Source organism: Aquarana catesbeiana, linkage group LG02 (assembly GCF_042186555.1).
Source record: "Aquarana catesbeiana isolate 2022-GZ linkage group LG02, ASM4218655v1, whole genome shotgun sequence".
Taxonomy (NCBI): domain Eukaryota; kingdom Metazoa; phylum Chordata; class Amphibia; order Anura; family Ranidae; genus Aquarana; species Aquarana catesbeiana.
The window spans coordinates 763,819,547-763,841,526 of record NC_133325.1 but is presented as its reverse complement, the minus strand read 5'-3'; the positions used below and the strand labels follow the sequence as shown (position 1 = coordinate 763,841,526).

The 21,980-nt window shown below is 39.0% G+C and overlaps 1 protein-coding gene across 1 annotated transcript in view; it reads left to right on the top strand.

The window, feature by feature from the left end:
- The first annotated feature begins 5,979 nt into the window (after positions 1-5,979).
- Positions 5,980-21,980, top strand: part of LOC141129291 (beta-1,3-galactosyltransferase 5-like) — a 108,038-nt gene continuing 92,037 nt past the window's right edge. The window contains exon 1 of the mRNA XM_073617232.1: positions 5,980-6,259. Coding sequence (XP_073473333.1) covers positions 6,212-6,259 — 48 coding nt within the window. The 5' untranslated portion in view covers positions 5,980-6,211. The remainder of the gene's footprint in view (positions 6,260-21,980) is intronic.

Genomic DNA, 21,980 nt, shown 5'->3' with positions numbered 1-21,980 from the left:
AAAGACCTCTGTCAAGTTCGCCTTTCTCATGGCTATCACGTCAGCACAAAAAGCCTCAGAAACTGAAGCATTGGTCATGAAGAACCTTTCTTAATGTTCTTTCCAGAGCGAGTGGTGCTGTTACCTATGCTTGAATCAATTCCCAAGGATAATCAGTCTTTCATGGTGAACCAAGAAATTGTTCTGTCAACCTCTAGAGCCCTAACATGCATCCTTTAGATGTGGGAGAGGTTGTATTGTGGCTTAGTTGGTTAAAGTGCCTATCTAGTAAACTGGGAATCCTGAGTTTGACTCTCAGCAGTGCCATTTCTCTTACAAAATAGTGATCTGACTTCTGTGCTACTATGAGTGACTTGGCAAGTGTAAAACAAATGTGAAAATACAAAAAAAAAAAACAGACACCTGTGTCAAAGTGTATATTAGGTTCCCGCCTTAGACCAATAGTGTTCACACATGAACTACGTATAAGATTGCCCTTTCTTTGGTTCTAGGAATTTCTCAGATATTGTGAAGTTAGATCTACAAGCTACAGCTTCCTTCAGGCTTTTAGAACCCCTGTTCATTCTTTTTGCTGGAAAGAACACAGGAAATTGTGCCTCATCTTGGACAATTGTGTCCGACAGGCTCACAGAGCTGAGGGCTTGGCTCCTTTGGAGGTAGTGACTGCTCACTCGACCAGGAGTGTGTCTACATCTTGGGCAGCTTCACAGCATGTAATCTGCAGTGTGGCCTTGTGGTCCTCAATCAATACATTTATAGCTCATTATTGTGTAGAACCTCTTTCTTTATCCTCTGTTTATTTTGGCTTGAAGGTCCTGTCTGTTGATGGTACAAATTAAAGCCTTTGGTTCAACATTGCCTGCCCATAGGGTGTATGGCTAGTTAGTTCCCATACGTATGCTGCCATGAAGTCTGTCAGGAAAACAGAAAATTTCCTATCATATACTTACCGTAATTTTCTTTTCCTGATGGACTTCATGGCAGTTCCCTCCCAGTGTCATGAGTAGGCTGGTTACAGAACTGGGCCTCTGGCTCGGAACATTTATGGGAGTGGACAGGAGGTGGTGTTAACCCTTACGTATGCTGCCATGGAGTCCATCAGGAAAGGAAAATTATGGTAAGTATTTGATAGGAAATGTTCTGTTTTATTTTACCGTTTTGGGCCAGTTTTCCTTTGATAATAAAAAAAAAATCAGGAGATATCCATTATACCAGCAAATGAAAGCATAATTTGTCCTGAGAATAACAAGGTATAATCCACCTGGATGCACAAAGTAGTTGTGATGATATGTACAGTTTTACTAACACATGTCAAATTTGCAAAATTGTGCTTAGGCATTTAGATTCGTTTTAATGGGTAGCGCTTGAATTAAATCTAAAATCTGGGGCAACATCGTCATTTTGAAGGTGTTGTACCTGCCGAACCACGTGAGAGTTAATGCAGTTGTAGAAGGGTTCAGAGTAATTTTAATGCCTAAATACTTCATAGCCGAGGAAGCCCAATGGAACAGGTAAGAGTGTTTTAAACAAATAAAAGCTGCTCATTGTAAGCACCCCTGTCAGTGTAACTGTTACATCTGCAGGACAGCTTGCTCTGTTGTTCTGTTAAAAAAACAACACTTACCAGCTATATCACCAGGTAAAATTAAGGAAAGAAAGCCTAAAAAAGAAAACGTATGCAGCCATCACACCTAAGAATTGGCATGCTGCAATATTATAAATGTTTGCTAATGAGTTTACCTGCTTCAGATCCGCGCTATAGCCGAATAACGGCTACAGCGTGGACCTACATTGCCAGGAGCACGTCTATTGACGTCCTCCCCTTTCCTCTCTCCCCGCACGCTCTTGTAAGCGCTCATCGGGGAAAATCTGTGTTGGGCATGTCCCTTGGACACAGCCAATAACAGATCGCTGTAAATGGCCAATCACAGCAGCCATTTACTGCGCGATCAGTGTGGCCAATGAGAGATGTATACATATGAGATTATCTCTCATTGCCGGCTCTACCACCTCACACAGAGACGGCGTGTGAGGAGGGAGAGCTTCTGTGCTGAATCGTGAGTGATTCCTGATCATTACAGTAAAAAAAAATAAAGTGCCCAAACGGTGCCCAATCAGTACCATGGTGCCAATTATCATCAGTGCCATCTAAAACTAGTGCCCATCTGTGCCATCTGTGCCCACCTGTGCCCATTTGTGCCATCAGTGCCCATCTGTGCCATCGTTGATCAATGCCCGTCTGTGCCCCCTCATCAGTGCACATCTGTGCCACCTCATCAGTGCCCATCTGTGCCACCTCATCAGTGCCCACCTGTGCCACCTCATCAGTGCATATCCGTGCCCATCTGTGCCGCCTCATTAGTGCACATCTGTGCAATCAATCAGTGCACATCTGTGCTGCTTCACCAGTGCCCATCTGTGCTGCCTCATCAGTGCCCATCTATGCTACCTCATCAGTGCATATCTGTGCTCGTCAGTGCCACCTCATCAGTGCCCATCAGTGCAGGCTTACCACACATCTGTGCCACTTCATCAGTGCAGGCTTATTACACACATCTGTGCAGTCTCATCACCACCAGCAACCATGTCCAAAAGATGCTTCTCCATCGAGAAGGCATACCAAATACTTTCCATGGTCGACGAGAGCATCAAGGAGCTCTCTTTTTCGGATTCTCTTTCAAATTCGGACTCTGAGTCTGACGTAAATTATGAGCCAGTCCTCAGTAGTAGAACACCGACAGACTCAGAGGAGGAAGATATTCTGCCCGCCAAAGGTGTTCTGGTGAGGAGGCAGTGGCATCCACCAGCATCGCAGTGCCAACCACCAGCACCGCAGTACCTCGGCAAGAAAGGCCAAGTAACAGTGGGGTGTCACCTCAGCCCCAAAGGGTTAGGACCCATGCCAGCCTTCCCTATGCCCTTCAGAACCCCTTGTGGCTTCCTCCTAATTCAGGAGAAGCTAACGTTCCCCCTTTCACTGCCCAGCCAGGAGTCCAGGTGGACACAGAGAATTTTTCCCCAATCAATTTTTTTATTACATTTTTACGGAGGACATGTTAGCGTCAATTGTGGCCCAGTGCAACCTGTTTGCACAACAATTTATTTTGGATAATCCAACATCCTATTATGCCCGTCCCTACGAGTGGAGAGACCTAACAGTGGAGGAGTTGAAGGTTTTTTTGGGCCTCACATTTTGTATGGGACTCACCAAAAAAAAATAATTGCGTTTTTATTGATCAGCCCACCCCATCACCACATGCCGATCTTCTCCGCGGTAATGCCCAGAACCAGATATCTCATGATCATGAGGTTCCTACATTTCAGTGATAAATATATAAATTATGACAGGCTTTACAAAATTCGGCCAATACAAAATTATTTTTAAGAAATATTCCCCCATTTGTTTACTCCTGAGTCCCTTGTTAAATTTAGCAGCAGGCTTAAAATTAAGCAATTTATCCCCAGCAAAAGGGCCCGCTATGGGGTGAAGATGTACAAATTATGTGACCGAGCCACAGGGTACACATATGCCTTCATAGTGTACGAAAGGAAGGACATCCAGCTGCACCCCCTTAATTGCCCGGACTACTTGGGATCAAGCAGGAAAGTTGTTTGGGACCTCATATACCCCCTACTCGACAAAGGATACCACTTGTATGTAGACAACTTCTACACAAGTCTGCCCCTGTTCCACAACATGGGGCATCTTATAAACGGACAACTTTGTGTAAAAAAAATGCGTTTTCATTTTTTTTCCACATCTTCCAAAAACTTCGAGAAAAAAATGAACAATTCAAAAGACTCATTATGCCTCATAGATTATACGTTGGGGTGTTAGCTTTCCAAAATGGGGTCATTTTGTGGGCGTTTCCATTGTCCTGGTGCTCTAGGGCCTTCAAAAGTGTAATAGGTAGTCAACAAGTTAGATGTGTAATATATGCTCCTTGAACACCTGATGGTGCTCCCTGCATGTTGGGCCTCTGTATGTGACCAGGTAGTGAAAAAGTCTCACACACGTGGTATCATAATATTCAGGAAGGAGTAGCAGTATGTACTTTGGGGTGTTATTTGTGGTATGCACATTCCATGTGGGAGAAATAAGCTATTACAATGACAATTTTGTGAAAAAAATAAAAAAATAAAAAAAATAAAATCTTAATTTTGCAAAGAATTGTGGGAAAAAATGACAACTTCAAATAACTCACCATGCATCTTACTAAATACCTTGGAATGTCTACTTTCCAAAAAGGGGTAATTTGGGGGGGATTTGTACTTTCCTGGCTTGTTAGGCTCTCAAGAAATGAGATAGGCCGTCAGTACAGTACATCAGATGTGATCAATTTTTTATGATTTTCACCATAGCTTATAGTTTCTATAACTTTCACACCGACCATATAATATCCACTAATTTGGGTTATTTTTACCAAAGATATGTAGCAGTATAAATTATGGCCAACTTTTATGAAGAAAAATTGCTAATTTGCAAAATGTTATCACAGAAACAAAGAAAAATATAATTATATATTATTATCATTTTTTAAATAATTATTTTTTTATCTTGTTTTAATTTATCTTTTTTATTTTTTTTATTTAATGATGTCATGACCAAGTTCAGCCTGCCATGGATTTCCCTGTTTTATTTTTCTTTGTTATTTTTTATTATTTTTATGTATTTTATGTATTTTTTTTATTATGTTAATTTTTTTAATTGTTTTTATGTATTATTATTATAATTATTATTATTATTATTATTTTAAATTATTGTTTTTCAGCCTGCCATGGCTTTTGTTCTTTGTTGTTTTTTATTATTTGTACGTATTTTATGTATTATTATTTTTATTATTATGTTAATGTTTTAAATAATTTTAATGCATTATTATTATTTTTAAATAATTTTTTCTATCTGTTTCCCTGATAATTTTTTTTTCTTAGTTATTTTTTATTATTTTTATGTATTTTATGCATTATTATTATTATTATTATGTTAATGTTTTTAATCATTTTTATGTATTAATATTATTAATGTTATTATTTTAAATTATTGTTATTTTTTTTAATCTTTTTTTTTTTTAATTTATCTTGTGTATTTATTTATTTATTTTCAATGATGCCATGACCCAGTTCAACCTGACAAGGCTTTTCCTGATAATTTCTTTGCTTCTTTGTTATTTTTTTTTTTATTATTATTTTTATGTATTATTATTATTTGATTATGTTAATGTTTTAAATTATTTTGATGTATTATTATAATTTTTGAATGATTTTTTTTTTAATCCTTTTTAATTTATCTTGTTTGTTTATGTATTTATTTTTTAATGATGCCATGATCCACTTCAACCTACCATCGGGCTTTTCCTGATCATTATATTGTTTACTATTTTTATGTTATTATTATTATTATTATTATTATTATTATTATTTTATGATTATTATAATAATCATAATAATAATAATAATAATAATAATAATAATAATAATAATAATAATTATTATTATTATTATTATTATTATTATTATTATTATAATTATAATAATAATAATCATAGAATAATAATAATAACATAAAAATAGTAAACAATATAATGATCAGGAAAAGCCCGATGGTAGGTTGAAGTGGATCAAGGAATCATTAAAAAATAAATACATAAACAAACAAGATAAATTAAAAAGGATTAAAAAAAAAAATCATTCAAAAATTATAATAATACATCAAAATAATTTATTATTAATTATTATTATTATTATTAATTATTATTATTATTATTATTATTATTATTATTATTATTATTATTATTATTATTATTATGTTAATGTTTTACATTTGTATATAATATTATTATTTTTTAAATTATTAATATTTTTTATCTTGTTTATTTTTCTTGTTTTTTTTTTTTTTTTTTACTGACACATTGACCCAGTTCATCCTGCCACGACTTTCTGCTGACTTTAACCATGACTAATCCACAGCCTGAGATCTGTTTTCGCACAAGTCTGAATGGTGAGAATGAATAGAGCAGGAAATATATCTATTGTCATCAGCCTTCTTGCTGGTGCCTCTACCCACCCCCTTGACTTTCACAACGTGTAACAGTTTAGACACACTCCCTTACTTGCCTCCCTTGATATCGCCGCAGTTGCCTAAAGACTACACTGTGCCCCTGGAGGGACAAGGACTGTCTGCAGATCTGAGCTATTTGTTGATGGCAAACACATGAAGGAACAAGCATTAAGGGAAATGAAGCTGCCGCAGGGCTGGAAGGTAGGTGATGTCGTACCGTTGGATCCATCTTTTTTTTGTGTTCAGCACACCTTAGTTATATACTTTATTATGTATTATATTTTGTTATTATTATTATACAGGGTTTATATAGCACAGTTTGCTCAGCACTTTACGAAAATGATGGATTCATCCAAACTGATATTTGCTTTAGTTGTTTCCCACGTAGCACTGACACATTCAGCGATGCTTTAAACAGAACAGTTCAATGCAGTCCCTCTCTGGAGAAGTTAACGATCTAATAAGGTACACCGTAATAGCCGTCATTTTGCTTGGAATCCATTTAACGCAGTACTATGTTTTCGGGGTCCTCGGAGGAGACGTGAGCAAAGCAAAGCGTTGCAAGCGCACGGGGGAGCAAATTAACTCAAGGAACTGCAGCTTTCATCTGAAGAACCACAAAGTGGTCGAGATCTCAGTGTTGGCGTACTTCTGTACTTCGAGTCTCCCACCTGCTGTCTTCCTGCCACATTGATGAAACATAGAAAATATAACACGATAACTATAAAAATCCTCCTAAAATGGATAGGTCAACCTGGGGGGGGAAAAAAAAAAAAGATAGCTATTTGTTCTTTGAAACTGCATGTATGAATCACCCAGCATGTTCTCATTGGTGTATTTCGAAAAAACAAATTTTCTTATGCCGCGTACACACACTCGGAATTTCCAAACAACAAATGCTCGATGGGGGCTTGTTGTCGACAAAAAATTTGAGGGCTGGTTCTCAAATTTTCCGACAACAATATCCGTTGTCGGAAGTTCCGAGCGTGTGTACACAATTGCGACGCACAAGGTTCCACGCATGCTCGGAATCAAGCAGAAGAGCCGCACTGAACTTCTTGAACTTCATATTTCTAGGCTCGTCGTACGTGTTGTACGTCACCGCGTTCTTGACGTTCGGAATTTCCGACAACATTTGTGCGACCGCGTGTATGCAAGACAAGTTTGAGCCAACATCCGTCGGAAAAAAATCCACGCATTTTGTTGTCGGAATGTCCGATCGTGTGTACGCGGCATTAGAGTTTTTACTTTAAGCCCCCAGCTCACACTTGAGCGGTTTGCTGCTCGTTTCGTCTGACTGCGGCTGGTTATGCAGAATCTCATTCTTTCAAATTATGCTTAATATACTTATTGACAATTGTCGCTCTACGTTCAAAAAAGTACATGACCTTTTTTTTTTTCTTTTTTTTTGTGTATTTAGGTGTTTTTGTTCCCAAAGACTTCAATTGGAACTCCTGTAAATGCACGATACCCATGTTTTTATGCTCGATTTTATGCCTGGAAAATCTTCTCTTTTCCTATAGGACTGCTCCCACCCCATTCCACGGGCACAGGATAAAAAAAAAATTAAATAAACTTCCTGATGTTTGATATACATGCAAAAACAGCTATAATACACCTGGAAAAAAATGGAATAAGCTGTGGTTGGCTTTGCTCAGGTGTGAATGCAGGCTTTGGATCAAAAGTTCTTACGTTATTTTCTCTTAGGATCAAATATTCTTAATGTTTTTTTTCCCTTTGATCTAATGTTCTTAGTGTATTTTCTCTTAGGATCGAATGTTATTTGAGATATTTCTTGTAGGATCAAATGTACTTAGGATACTTTATCTTAGGTTTAAATGTTCTTAGGGTATTATGTCTTAGGGTTGAATGTTCCTAAGGCATTTTGTTTAGGATTGACTATCTATAGGGTATTTTCTCTTCTAATAGGGATTTTTTTCTCCTCTGATCAAAAGTTCTAAGAGTATTTACTCTTAGGATTAAATGTTCTTTGTGTTTTTTTTCTTCTCATCTAATGCTATTGTTGTATTTTCTCTTAAGATCAAATGTTCTTAGGGTACTTTTGTCTCATGGTTGTATGTTCTTAGGGTACTTTTTCTTAGGATTGAATGTTCTTAGGGTATCTTCTCATAGGATCAAATGTTCTAATGGTACTTTTTCTTAGAGTTGAATGTTCCTATGGTATTTTCTCTTATGATTGAATGTTCTTAGGGTACCTTTTCTTAGGATTGAAGGTTCTTAGGGTACTTTGTCTGAGGGTTAAATGGTATGGTATCTTCTCTTGGGATCAAATGTTCTTGTGGTACTTTTTCTTAGGATTGAATGTTCTTAGGGTATCTTCTCTTAGGATTGAATGTTCTAATGGTACTTGTTCTCAGGGTTGAATGTTCCTATGGCATTTTCTCTTAAGATGTCATGTTTTAGGGTATTTTCTTAGAATTGAAGGTTCTTAGGGTGCTTTGTTTGAGGGTTGAATATTCCTAGGGTATTTTTCTCTTAGGATTTAATTTTCTTAGGGTACCGTATCTTAGGATTGAAAGTTCTTAGGTTACTTTGTCTGAGGTTTGAAGGTTCTTAGGGTACTTTGTCTGAGGGTTGAATGTTCTTCTGGTATCTTCTCTTAGGATCAAATGTTCTTATGGTACTTTTTCTTAGGATTGAATGTTCTTAGGGTATCTTCTCTTAGGATTGAATGTTCTAATGGTATTTGTTCTCAGGGTTGAATGTTCCTATAGTATTTTCTCTTAAGATTTTAATGTTTTTAGGGTACATTTTGTTAGAATTGAAAGTTCTTAGGGTGCTTTGTTTGAGGGTTGGATATCCTAGGGTATTTTTCTCTTAGGATTTAAGTTTCTTAGGGTACCTTATCTTAGGATTGAAGGTTCTTAGGGTACTTTGTCTGAGGTTTGAAGGTTCTTAGGGTATTTTGACTTATGATTGAATGTCCTTAGCATAGGTGTGTGCAGGGTTTGTGCAAGATGTGTCTGGGCACACCCTAATCACTATGTGTGCTGCCGATTCCCCCTACTTCCCGCCCCTCCTCTTGTTAGCCCCCAGCCCCGCAGTGCTGCTGGCGTCCCTCCTCTCCTTTCCCCTGAGTTGCTGAGGGAGATGTTTCAGGATGGATGTAATTTACTGGCCAATTCCTTTTCAAAATGGACACAGTGAACACACTCGCCCACTGTGTCCATTCATAACTGAAGCATAGAAAACTGTGTTTATTATGCCTCAGTTTGTGAATGAACAGGAAGCCACTCAGCACAGAGCACTTCCAATTCATTTACTGCCCAGTGCAGCTGAGGCTGCAGAGAAAAGCATGTGTGTTTAAACTTTGGGGTGCACACCCTAATGCAAAAGGCTGCACACAGTGCATTGCGCTCAGGATGCAGGGTTCACCAGTGCATTGCACTCAGAATGCAGGGTTGAGGAGTGGGTTGCACTCAGAAGGCAGGGTTCACCTGTGTATTACGCTCAGAATGCGGAGGAGGCTGGGGGTGGGGAGAGAAGGACCAAAGGTGTGGCGGAGGAGGCTGGATGCAGAGAGAAAAGGACCGGCAGTTAGAAGTATAAGGTGGTCTACCTGGTTTACCTGTCACCTGCCTGCTGTCAACAGGTAGACCACGATCGATAGGTTGCTGACCCTCGCTTTATTGGCTATAGGTGTAAAAACACAATGCAGTATATGCTAACGCGTTTTGGCCTTGCATCCCTCCTCATAGCATACAAATATGTTTTAAAAGAACATATATATATATATATATATATATATATATATATATATATATATATATATATATATATATATAGTAGAGCTGCACGATTCTGGCTAAAATGAGAATCACTTTTTTTTGCTTAGAAGATAGATCACAATTCTCTCGGCGTAACATTATCTTTTACATTAAAACAAAAAAAGTTGGGCTAACTTTACTGTTTCGTTTTTTTTTTTATTCCTTGAAGTATATTTTTTCCCAGAAAATTGCATTTGAAAGACCGCTGGGCAAATACAGTGTGACATAATATATTGCAGCAATTGCCATTTTATTCCCTAGGGTCTCTGCTAAAATATATATAATGTTTGGGGGTTCCAAGTAATTTTCTAGCAAAAAATATTGATTTTAACTTAAGAAAGAAGTGTCAGAAAAAGATTTAGACTTTAAGTGGTTAAACTTCCTGCATTTACAGGTTGTTGAAAACTTGGCAGACTGGCAAATTTATTTACACAGAAGTTCTATCCCTTTGATCTAAGAAGGAAGCTTATGCTGGCCATACACTATACAGAAAATCGGCCGAACACATTTTCGAAAAACGAACGTTCGACCGTGACCGCAAACGATCGTGCCATCATGTAATGACCGATAAATTGTTCAGTGGACATGAATAAATATTTTTTTGTTCGTTTTTTTACATATACCTAGTGCAGACAGTTCGGACGGGAAACACATTAACCGTGCAATTTATCGTACGTTCGGCAGAAATTTTCCAAACTTCCCGTTTAGTTTTTTCCCACAAAAACGTCACAAACGATTATCGATTTGTGCCCATTAACTTGCCGAAAAACGAACGAAGTGTCTATACGAACGATTTTTCGGGCCGATTTTTCGTATAGTGTATGGCCAGCATTAGTTACAATGTTTCAAGTTAAAAGACTTGGCAGACTGCCCAATGCTTTCTTTTGACAGCTGAGTGAGCAGATAAAGTCTCTCCACTTGTTTATATGAAAGAATCGGCAACCTCAGTGCAGGAGAGATCATCAGGGGAGGTGAATCAAGATCACGATTTTTTTAACGATTAATTGTGCAGCTCTAATATATAGTTAGACAAACATCCTCCAAACAGGCAGTATTCCATTAATTAAAAACAATGAGAGTAATTACCATCACATGGAGCAGGAGCAAACAGAAAAAGAAAACAGAGGGACACAAAGAAAAGGGGGAGGTGGCACAATTCATATATAAACAAAATCTAATATTACGCAATGATGGAATCTATTTAGTAGTTGCAAACACTACACATCATGTTACAAAAATGTATTTAAAAAAAAAATTTGTCGTCCATTCTATTGTTTCACCGGTTCAATGCAGGGCATTTTCACCCCCTTCCTTCCCAGACCAATTTTTAGTTTTCAGCGCTGTCGCACTTTAAACGACAACTGTGTGGTCGTGCGATGTTGTACCCAAACAAAATTGACGTCCTTTTTTTCCCACAAATAGAGCTTTCTTTTGGTGGTATTTGATCACCTCTGCAGTTTTTATTTTTTGCGCTATAAACAAAAGAAGAGCGACAATTTTGAAAAAAACACAATATTTTTTACTTTTTGCTATAATAAATATCCTAATTTTTTTTTTTTTAAAAACACATTTTTTCCTCAGTTTCGGCCGATACGTATTCTTCTACATATTTTTGGTAAAAAAAATCGCAATAAGCGTATATTGATTGGTTTGCGCAAAAGTTATAGCGTCTACAAAATACGGGATAGATTTATGGCATTTTTAAAAAAAAAATATTTATTTATTTTTTTATTAGTAATAGCCGCGATCGCGATTTTTTTTCCGTGACTGCGACATTATGGCGGACACATCGGACACTTTTGACACATTTTTGGGACCATTCACATTTATACAGCGATCAATGCTATAAAATTGCATTGATTACTGTGTAAATGTGACAGGCAGTGAAGGGGTTAACCACTAGGGGGACACAAGGGGTTAAATGTGTTTCCTAAGGGAGTGTTTCTAACTGTAGGGGGAGGGGACGTACAAGGGGAGGAGACCGATCAGTGTTCCGCTGTACTGGGAACACAGATCGCTCTCCTCACAACTGACAGGACGTGGATCTGTGTGTTTACACACACAGATCCACGGTCCGGCCCGGTTAACGGGCAATCGCGGGTGCCCGGCGGGCAATCGCGGGTGCCCGGCGGACATCGCGGCCGCCGGGCACACGCACCGGGTCCCGGGCAACGCGGCGGCGCGCGCGCGCCCCCTAGACGACCGGGAACCCGAGGCCGTCATATGACATCCACCCAGGATGGGAGATCCCAACTGTAGACGTCATATGACTATATGTGGGTAGGGAAGTGGTTAAGCCTTGAGGTGCCCTTGTCTTAAGGGTGTATATCCACCACACCTCACGTTGTAGTAGAATACGATGCAATCTCCACCTCTCAAAGGTTTTGCAACCTGTTTAATGACAAAACAAAGATAAAGTGTCAAAACTTTCTTTCTGTATTTCACGCAAGTGTTTCGAAACGTTGGAAATATTTTTTTGCATTAATGTTGTTATCATTAAAATGTTCTGATACTCTAATTTTTAAGGAGCAGATAGTACATCGAACGTACTGGACATTGCATGTGCTACATTCAATTACATATACAGCTGATTTAGAATTGCAGTCAATGTGCTGCCTAATTGTATATGTTTTGCTAGTTGAAAAGGAAGTGACAGATGTGCTATTTTTATGCCTCTTACATGTGTAATGTCTGCACATATAGGAAACCACAATTGGCAACCAGGTACATGATTTAGAAAGATCTCGGGAACAAAACAAACTAGGGGACAACATATTGCCAAGCCTGGGTGCCCTCCTGTTTGAAAAATTACATCCGCATTCAAGAATATTATGCAAGTCTTTATCTGCATAGAGGACGAGAAGATGTTGTTTAATAATCTTAACAATCTGGTTATACTCTGATAAGCATGATGTTGAAAAATTCGTTTTATTGTTTCTAGAAGAGGCACAATGTCTGGACTTTGTAACAGAAGCTCCATCCGATCTTTTCCTAAAGCAGCAGCTCTGCTAGTGGCAATCTGATGTAACCCTTAGACATGTGCAATTCGTTTAGTTCCGAAGTCTTTTTTCGACGCAAATCTACAAATTCGTTAATTCGGAAATATTCCAATTAACGAAAAACTCAAATTTTTCTGAAAACGAAAATTCGTAAAATTTGAAAATTCGGAAATCCGAAAATTCGAAAATAAGAATGAAAATCCAAAAATTAAAAAAAAAAAAAAGGAAAACCCGAAAATTTTAAAATCTGAAATAACTAACTAACAATAACTAACTATTAAATTATAGTTATTGGAATTTCCTTTCAAATTTGGCTGTTAATGAACTTAAATTATCCGAAATAATGAATGCTGCATCTAAACGAATGGAACGTAACAAATTAATAATAAATAATAATAATAAAAACATGTTATTTATTATTATTCATTTGTTACGTTCCATTTAGATGCGGGATTCGTTGCTTCAAATAATTCGTAACTTCGGATGAATTCGTATTCGTTACGTTCACAAACAGCCAAATTTGAAAGGAAATTCCAATACCTATAATTTAAGTTAGTTTTTATTACTTATTTATTTTTTCGGATTTTCGAATTTCCAAATTTTCAAATTTATGAGTTTTCAAATTTACGAATGCCACATCTAAACTAATGGAACATAACAAATTAATTTTTTTTTCAAAGTTACGAATTTATTCGAAAAATAACGAATTTCGATCATAAGGAATTACCCAAAAAATGAAAAAAAAAAAAAATCCCAAAAACGAATGTAATGAAAACTAACAAATTTTTCAACAGTGCACATGTCTAGTAACCCTGTTCCCTTAGTCCAGGGGTCTCCAAACTTTCTAAATGAAGGGCCAGTTTATTGTCCTTCAGACTTTAGAGGGGCCAGACTGTGGCCAGCGGGAGTGTAAATTTTCCTTGCATCAGTGTAAGTAAACATCAGCACATTTGTTATTAGGGAGAGGAATAGTGCCCTATTGTTGGTATTAATAGGAGGAATAGTGCCCCATCATTGGTATTAGTAGGGGGAATAGTGCCCCATTATTGGTATTAGTAGGAGGAATAGTGCCCCATTATTGGTATTAGTAGGAGGAATAGTGCCCCATCATTGGTATTAGTAGGAGGAATAGTGCCCCATCATTGGTACTAGTGGGAGGAATAGTGCCCCATCATTGGTATTAGTAGGAGGAATAGTGCCCCATCATTGGTATTAGTGGGAGGAATAGTGCCCCATCATTGGTATTAGTGGGAGGAATAGTGCCCCAAGGGCTGGATAAAGGCAAGCGAAGGGCTGTAGCAAACTGAAGTAAACATAAGCACATTTGTTATTAGGGAGAGGAATAGTGCCCCATTGTTGCTATTAGTAGGAGGAATAGTGCCCCGTCATTGGTATTAGTAAGAGGAATAGTGCCCCATCATTGGTATTAGTAAGAGGAATAGTGCCCCATCATTGGTATTAATAGGAGGAATATTGTCCCATTATTGGTATTAGTAGGGAGAGGAATAGTGCCCCATCATTGGTATTAGTAGGATGAATAGTGCCCCATCATTGGTATTAGTGGGAGGAATAGTGCCCCTTCATTGGTATTAGTAGGAGGAATAGTGCCCCATCATTGGTATTAGTGGGAGGAATAGTATCCCATCACTGGTATAAGTAAGAGGAATAGTGCCCCATCATTGTTACTAGTAGGAGGAATATTGCCTCATTATTGGTATTAGTGGGAGGAATAGTGCCCCATCATTGGTATTAGTAGGAGTAATAGTGCCCTATTGTTGTTATCTTTGGGAGGAATAGTGCAACATTGTTGGTGTCAATGGGAGAAATGGTTCTCCATTGTTGGTGTCAGTTGGCAGAATTGTGTCTCATATCAGTGGATGGAATAGTGCCCCAAGGGCTGGATAAAGGCAAGCGAAGGGCTGCATCCAAGGGGGGTGCAGTTTGGAGACCACTGCCTTAGTCTATCTGAAATTACTCACAATTAAAATCACCCCATGTGGAGCAGTTCCTGTTGGCTCTAATAAATTCTCCTGTCGGTAGGGACTTTGTGGTGTGTCAGGGGATAACAGCTAAAGGCCAATAACGAAGAATTGCCGGCACATTGCTTTCTATAGGTTTTGGTTGTAACCTCCCCATTGTCTGCATGTCCTGAGTAAGATCGATGTAATTAATACATTCTGAATTGTGGGTACAGGTAAATACTAAATTAAAGTGGTTGTGCACCCTGTACAACCACTTTTACCTACAGGTAAGCCTATAGTAAGGCTTACCTGTAGGTGCTGGAAATATTTCCTAAACCTCCACGGTTTAGGAGATATTTAGAAAAAAGCCGAGTGCCGATGACTACGGCACATGCGCACTTTAGAAAGGGAACATCGTGCCGTTTCTAATAGGGGTCATGCCGTGACTGGCGGCTCCCGCACGCATGCGCGGGAGTGACGTCACACAACTCCGGCCAGTCACAGAGCCGGAGTTTGCGGCCCTGGAAGGAAGAGGGGTGAAGATGGACGCTCCCTGCTAGTGGGGACAGCGGTGACATCGCGGGCTTCGGTTTCAGGTAAGTGACACATAATGGGCTACTATGCGATGCACAGTAGCCCATTATGCTTTACCTTTGCAGGGAAATAAAGAGGAAGTAAAATCCACCAGGGTTTACTTCCTCTTTAAGTGGTTATCATTCAAATATTAAATAATTCAAATTACTGTACTAACTGCGCCCTTCCAGACCATAATCAAGTTGTCTATAAAGCGACCATGCCAGGCATTATCCAACTTGAATGGATTATAATTATTATAGGTGAAGAAAAACATTTCCTCCCACCACCCCATATAAAGATTAGCCAGTGAGGGGGAACATTTCGCTCCCATAGAGGCACAGATTGTTGGTAGTGTATTTTTTCTTTTGACGTCGATGTTCTGAGGTTATTCTCTATTAGAACTGAATGTTCTTAGGGTATTTTTTTTTTCTGATTGATTATTCTTATGGCATTTTCTCTTAGCATTGAATGCCAGGGTATGTTTTTAGGATTGCCTGCTCTAAAGGGTGTTTTCTCCTAGGATCAAATGGTATTAAGGTTTTCTCTCTTATGCCGCGTACACGCGATGGGAAAATGCCGCCAGCAAAAGACCGATGAGAGCTTTTGGTCGGAAATTGCGACCGTGCGTATGCTCCATCGGACTTTTGCTGGCAGAATTCCAGCCAGCAAAAGATTGAGAGCATGTTCTCTATTTTTCGGTCGGAAAAATTTCCTATCCGAAAATGCGATCGTCTGTATGCAATTCGGACGCGCAAAAAATCACGCATGCTCGGAAACAATTCGACGCATGCTCAGAAGCATTGAACTTCATTTTCTCGGCTCTTCGTAGTGTTGTACGTCACTGCGTTCTTGACGGTCGAAAGGTCAGAGAACTCTTGTATGACCGTGTGTATGCAAGGCAAGCTTGAGCGGAATTCCATCGGAGAAACCATTCAAGTTTTTTCTGACGGAAATTACGCTTGTGTGTATGGGGCATTAGGGTCAAATATTCTGGGGGTGGCTTTCTCTCGGGGTTAAATGTTTTTAGGGTATTTTCTCTTAGGATTGAATGTGAATCAGCATTCAATATTGCTTGTAATCGCTACAGAAATTCATACAATATGTATAATATTTTTACACATTCTAATTTTATTAGCTTTGGCAAATGGAAAAAGCAGGATTCGCCAAAATTAATATTACATTCACCCTGAAAAATACAAGTAGCAGAACAAAATATTTAGCATGAATTAAAAACATTTACAAGGGTAGTTTCTGCAAGTTTTGTTGCTCACACTCAAATTAATAATGTGTAATTAGGAAACCCTGAGCTGCTACTTTGAAGTGTGTCAAGCCCCCCGGTACAAAAGGAAATGATTCATCTTAAATGTAGTGCTATATACTGTGTACAGTATATATATATATATATAGGTCAGGTTCCATCGGTGCGCTGAGAGGCTGAACCTGCTGCCAGGCAGGCATCTGGGTGGATCCCGACATTATTGTCAGGATCCATCCAGAGATTGGAGCAGCTCTGTAACCTCAGTAGACAGTGGACTTTGGCCCGCTGTTGGCTGATTCTGGGTCACAGGAGAGCAAAACTCACATGGGCAGTATGACCAAAACAGCTTTGGCCATACTTCTCTTTTAGTAACAATTGTTACATGAATAACATAAGTTACATAAATAAATCAACCAAAATTCTCTTCCTAACCCCAAGTGTTGCAAGATTAATACATGAATGAAGGGAAATGGAAGAAGGGAGGTGCTCTGCCTGCCCTTGGTTTCCATGTATTATACATGATGCTTAGTTGCACATTTTTCATGTGAGTGCTTTTTCTTGATTTTAGTCCATAGTTATAAATTACTTTATACTATGCGTGGTCTCCGATCTTTTGATCTACTGCATATTGCTATTTGGACCATGGGGAAGTGCAATAAAAGGTAAAAAGCAGGGTTTTTTTGATGGGGGTACAGGCACGGCTGTCTTACAAAGTATTGTTTGCCTTTCCTTAGACCAGGGGTTTCCAAACTTTTCAGTACGAAGGCCACATCATATAGTTTTCAAATATTCGTAAACCGAAAAAAATTAAAAATAAATTCGGTTTTACAAATAAATGGAAAAAAAATGTAAATAAATGAATACGTTTTGCTTGGATCTCTTTTTGTAATCAACATGATATGATTCAGTGAATAGAAAACTTGTGCGCAAACCAACAAATTAATTGAATAAAACCAAGGCGGCTGCCAACATTCAAATGTGTCCCCATATGTAATGATGATGAACTAAAAATATGACCTGAAAAAGTCACGTGATCTGTGACGCAACGCGTCAGTAGGAGTCGGGTAATGTCACTTCCGGTCGCGGCCAAGACCGGAAGTTCTTATACAATATTGATGCTGAATGTCTTTTAATTGAATGTGAGTTACTACTGTTGATTAAATTACTTTTTTTTTTAAATACTGCACAGTGGAGATTTCCTTCATTTTATATGGCACTTACTGAGTGGAGGAGAGGAGGATACATGACAGCCCAGTGGGAGAGTTACTGATCATCTATAACTGCCCTATTTATTCTATTCTGGATTTGTGATCGGAGGAGAGGAGATTATACAGTGACCTGTTGAAAGATTGTATAGAACTAAAAAGCGCTTCTAGATCCTTGTGGTCTTTACCTGAGGGGAGCTGCTAGGACACACTGGGTGGATTCTGGATGGTGAAAAGGAGTGTGATCACAACACGCGAAGTATTCTGCAACTCCAGTGTCATATGCGAGGATATGAATAAGGCCAGAGAGCTTAACTCGCCTTCCAATCAAAGCAAAACAAAGTCCTTTAACTTTCTTAACTTTATTTGTAAAATAACAGCAGAGAATTTGTAGATGAGTTTGTAGATGTTGCAGGGTGTTAAGAGAGAGCTTCTCTATGTGGAGGGCTTATCCAGGGAAGGAGCTATAAAACACAATGCTTATTGCAGGGTTTGCCAGCTTGTGCTTACAGAGCCTTCCATGAGGTCAAGCTAAACAGGAAAAGGAACAGGGAGACACTAACTAATGAATTTAGACAGGGAGAGTGGGCTAATCCATTCTCTCTACCAGAGAATTGAAAGGTTACTATGGCAACCAGACTCTAGTAGACCAGAAAAGTAAACACTGCAGAAAGAGAGACAGGGCAAACAAACTAGGGACTCATGTTCCATGATACTCCCCGTCTGGTATCTGGAGATACCACTATTACTAACTATGTCGTACATATGTGAAAACAAAACAGTGCATAACATCATGTACACATAATAATGCATTATCAATTCTCCAAAGTCCCTTCCAGCAATTGAGGCCAGCGAGGTGCACAGTTCAGGATCCTTGAGTGCGCCACAATGCCTTTGAAGATTCCCAGAATGGGTGTTCAGTCCTTTTCTTTGTTATAGTCCGCTTTGGCCATTAAAAGGACAGTTTCTGTAATAGGCCTTGTAAAGATTTTCACAGTCCCCTTGTCTGACAATTTTTACTTCGACTTTGCGGACCTTCCCATCTGTGCTAGTGATGGATTTAACGATGAGACCTCTTGAATGTTCTGTTTGACAGCTTGCCATTTGTGACGTTCCTGAATTGTCACAAGATATTCGCGCCTCCAACGGTCCCAAAAGGTGCTAGAGAGGTACTGCACCTTACTCCATTGGCGTTTATACTGTTTTTTTTTTAATTGAAGTCCCCGACTGGAGTGGGAATGTCTCCTATCTTCTGTGTGAGGAGCATTGCTGGGGTCAGAATGCTTGGTGATTCTGGATCTGTTGATACTGGAATCAAAGGCCTTGCACTGACAATGACTGACACTTCGGCCATAAATGTGGTTAGCACTTCATGGGTGAGTCGAGCTAAACTAGTAGTTATAATCAAAGAGTCTAAAATGTGTAGAGTCACTACGGTCATGCATTCCCATGCTCCACCCACGTGAGAGGAATGAGGATAGTTGAATATCCACATGCACCCTTGATCACGCAGATACTTTTGGATGCTGGAATCTTCAATGTCTTCCGTGTCTATTTGTAATTCCTTACATGCCAAATTCCAATGAAATTGGTTCCACGGTCAGAACGTATTTTTTGACAGGTCCCATGATTGCAAAGAATCTTCTGATATGCCAACTGTGGCAGGTGGTTGTTTTCTCACCAAGCGTTTAGCGGAAGGAGATGGCTATGTGTCTAAGGTGCGCTATTGCTAGCAGGAGAGACGTCCACCTTGAGAAGCGATGAAAACGATGAGAACCAAATACGTTGGCAAGTAGGACAGACACTTGTTGCCTTACTTCAAGGTCTCTTTCAGGATATACAAGATCAAAGTCATTAATTAGGTTTGATGGTATACCATCTACCTGTGTTAGGAATGTTGGTCCTGTGAGCCACGACGTATTCTGTAGATGTGCTGCAGGCACTGATCTGGTCTCAATATCTGCAGGGTTTTGGTCTGTGGGCACATAGTACCATTGTTTTGATTAGGTAGACTTCCTGATCCTTTCCACCCGATTTGCCACATATACACAGATATACACACTTCTCTTCGTATTGCATGTGTAACCTAACACCACTTTACTATCTGTGTAGAAACTGATAGCATCTAATTTACAGTCTGTTTCATTTTCAATGAGTTCTGCCAACTCTACTGGCAATACTGCGCCACATAACTCAAGTCTGGGTAAGGTATGGTTGGGTTGTGGTGCCAGTTTGGCTTTGCCTAGGATGAACCTGGTATGGTGTTTACCACTTGCATCTGATAGGGTAAATGGAATAGCTATTTATTTATCAAACATTTAGTTATGATTATCAAAACATGGATTCTGATTAACCAGATATATTGGATACAATATGTTAGAAGTCATATGATGTAACAGCTGTTTTGGCTGTGGTCAAATGCCATTCACACCTTCAGCTGTGAAAAGGTTTATCTCTGGCTTTCCCACAGAACTTGGGAAGTGACTTGGGAAGTGACTTGGGAAGTGACATCTTAATTGACCATCTGTTTAGCAATGTAAAGGACCAACAAGTTAATCAGGACTTCAAAGAGACTTACAAGGCAGCCCCCAGCTTTGTATACAGTATAAAATGTACTTAGGCCCCCAGCTTCAGTCAGAACAATCATATTCAATGTCACCATGTACTTACTGTATTGTTCTCCCTGCCTATAGCTAAAACTATAGGCTTGAATATTAAATACATCTTTTTGAATGTGGTTCAGCAGTCAAAATGTTATTGGAAACCCCTAAGTTCTGGGATTTCCCTATCACATCTTTAGTTCTTAGGTAGGCCACCGCTGCTATTGCCTTGGTTGAGGCATCCGAGAATACACAAAGTTCTTTGCTGTGTACAGCGGTGAGAGAGGTCAGCGAGTAGGGGCGTGGGATCTCAAATTGTTCGAGGACCTTCAAAGAATCCTTCCACGTTTCCCGTTCTTTTTGTCTTTCTGGAGGCAATGGGGAGTCCCAGCTACCTGATTTGTCTTTGTAGAGCTCCTTGTCCATCAACCTCAGGGATTCTCCATCTTCTATTGAAGGTGCTTGTTTGTTATCGTCCCTTGTAGTCTGGAACACTGTGCACCCTAGGTTATTGGTTCATTTCTCTAACCCAAGAATCTCTCGTTGTGCTCCAAGGACATGCCTATGTCTCCCTTTGATCTCCTTAACATGAAAGTGGTTCGGACATGGCTTAAAGATAGATGCAAGACCGTTTTCCAGCAAGTTCATAGGGCTTCTACATTGTCAGGCTTGCGTGTCTTGTCAGTGCATACTTGGCCTACTATCACCCATCCTAGATCAAGCCTCTGGGCGCATGGGTCATCATGTTCCCCATCCCGTTGTTCACGGATTTTATGATCTTTCATAATGTCCCTATATATAACACCACACTTCCAGGTAGAAGGTGCGAATGCGTGCCGCCGGCGGCTTGCTCCCGCTGTGATTATGCACAGCAGAAGCCGATCAGTGGGTACCAAGGACTCAATGTCTGCTGGCACCTGCCGATCATTCGGTACACAGGCAAAACGGCAATCTGCCTATGTAAACAAGGCAGAGTGCTGTTCTGTCAGGAGAGAAAACATGGATCCTGTGTCTTTCCCCTAGTAGAAGCACCTCCCATACAGTAAGAAAACACTGGCTAGGCACACATTTAACCCTTTGATCGCCCCTGATGTTTAACCCCTTCCCAGCCAGTCTCATTAGTACAGTGACAGTGCATATTTTTAGCACTGATCACTGTATTAGTGTCGCTGGTCCCCAAAAAAGTGTCAGTTAGTGTCCGATTGACACAGTCCAGCTATAAGTCTCTGATCGACGCCATTACTGGTAAAATATATATTATATATATATATAGATATATATATATATATATATATATATATATATATATATATATATATATATCTATATATATATATATATATATATATATCCCATAGTTTGTAGACATTATAACTTTTGCGCAAACCAATCAATATACGCTTATTGGGATTTTTTTACCAAAAATATGTAGCAGAATATATATTAGCCTAAATTGATGAAGAAATTAGGTTTTTTACATTTTTTTTTATTGGATATGTTTTATAACAGAAAGTAAAAAATATTGTTTCTTTTTT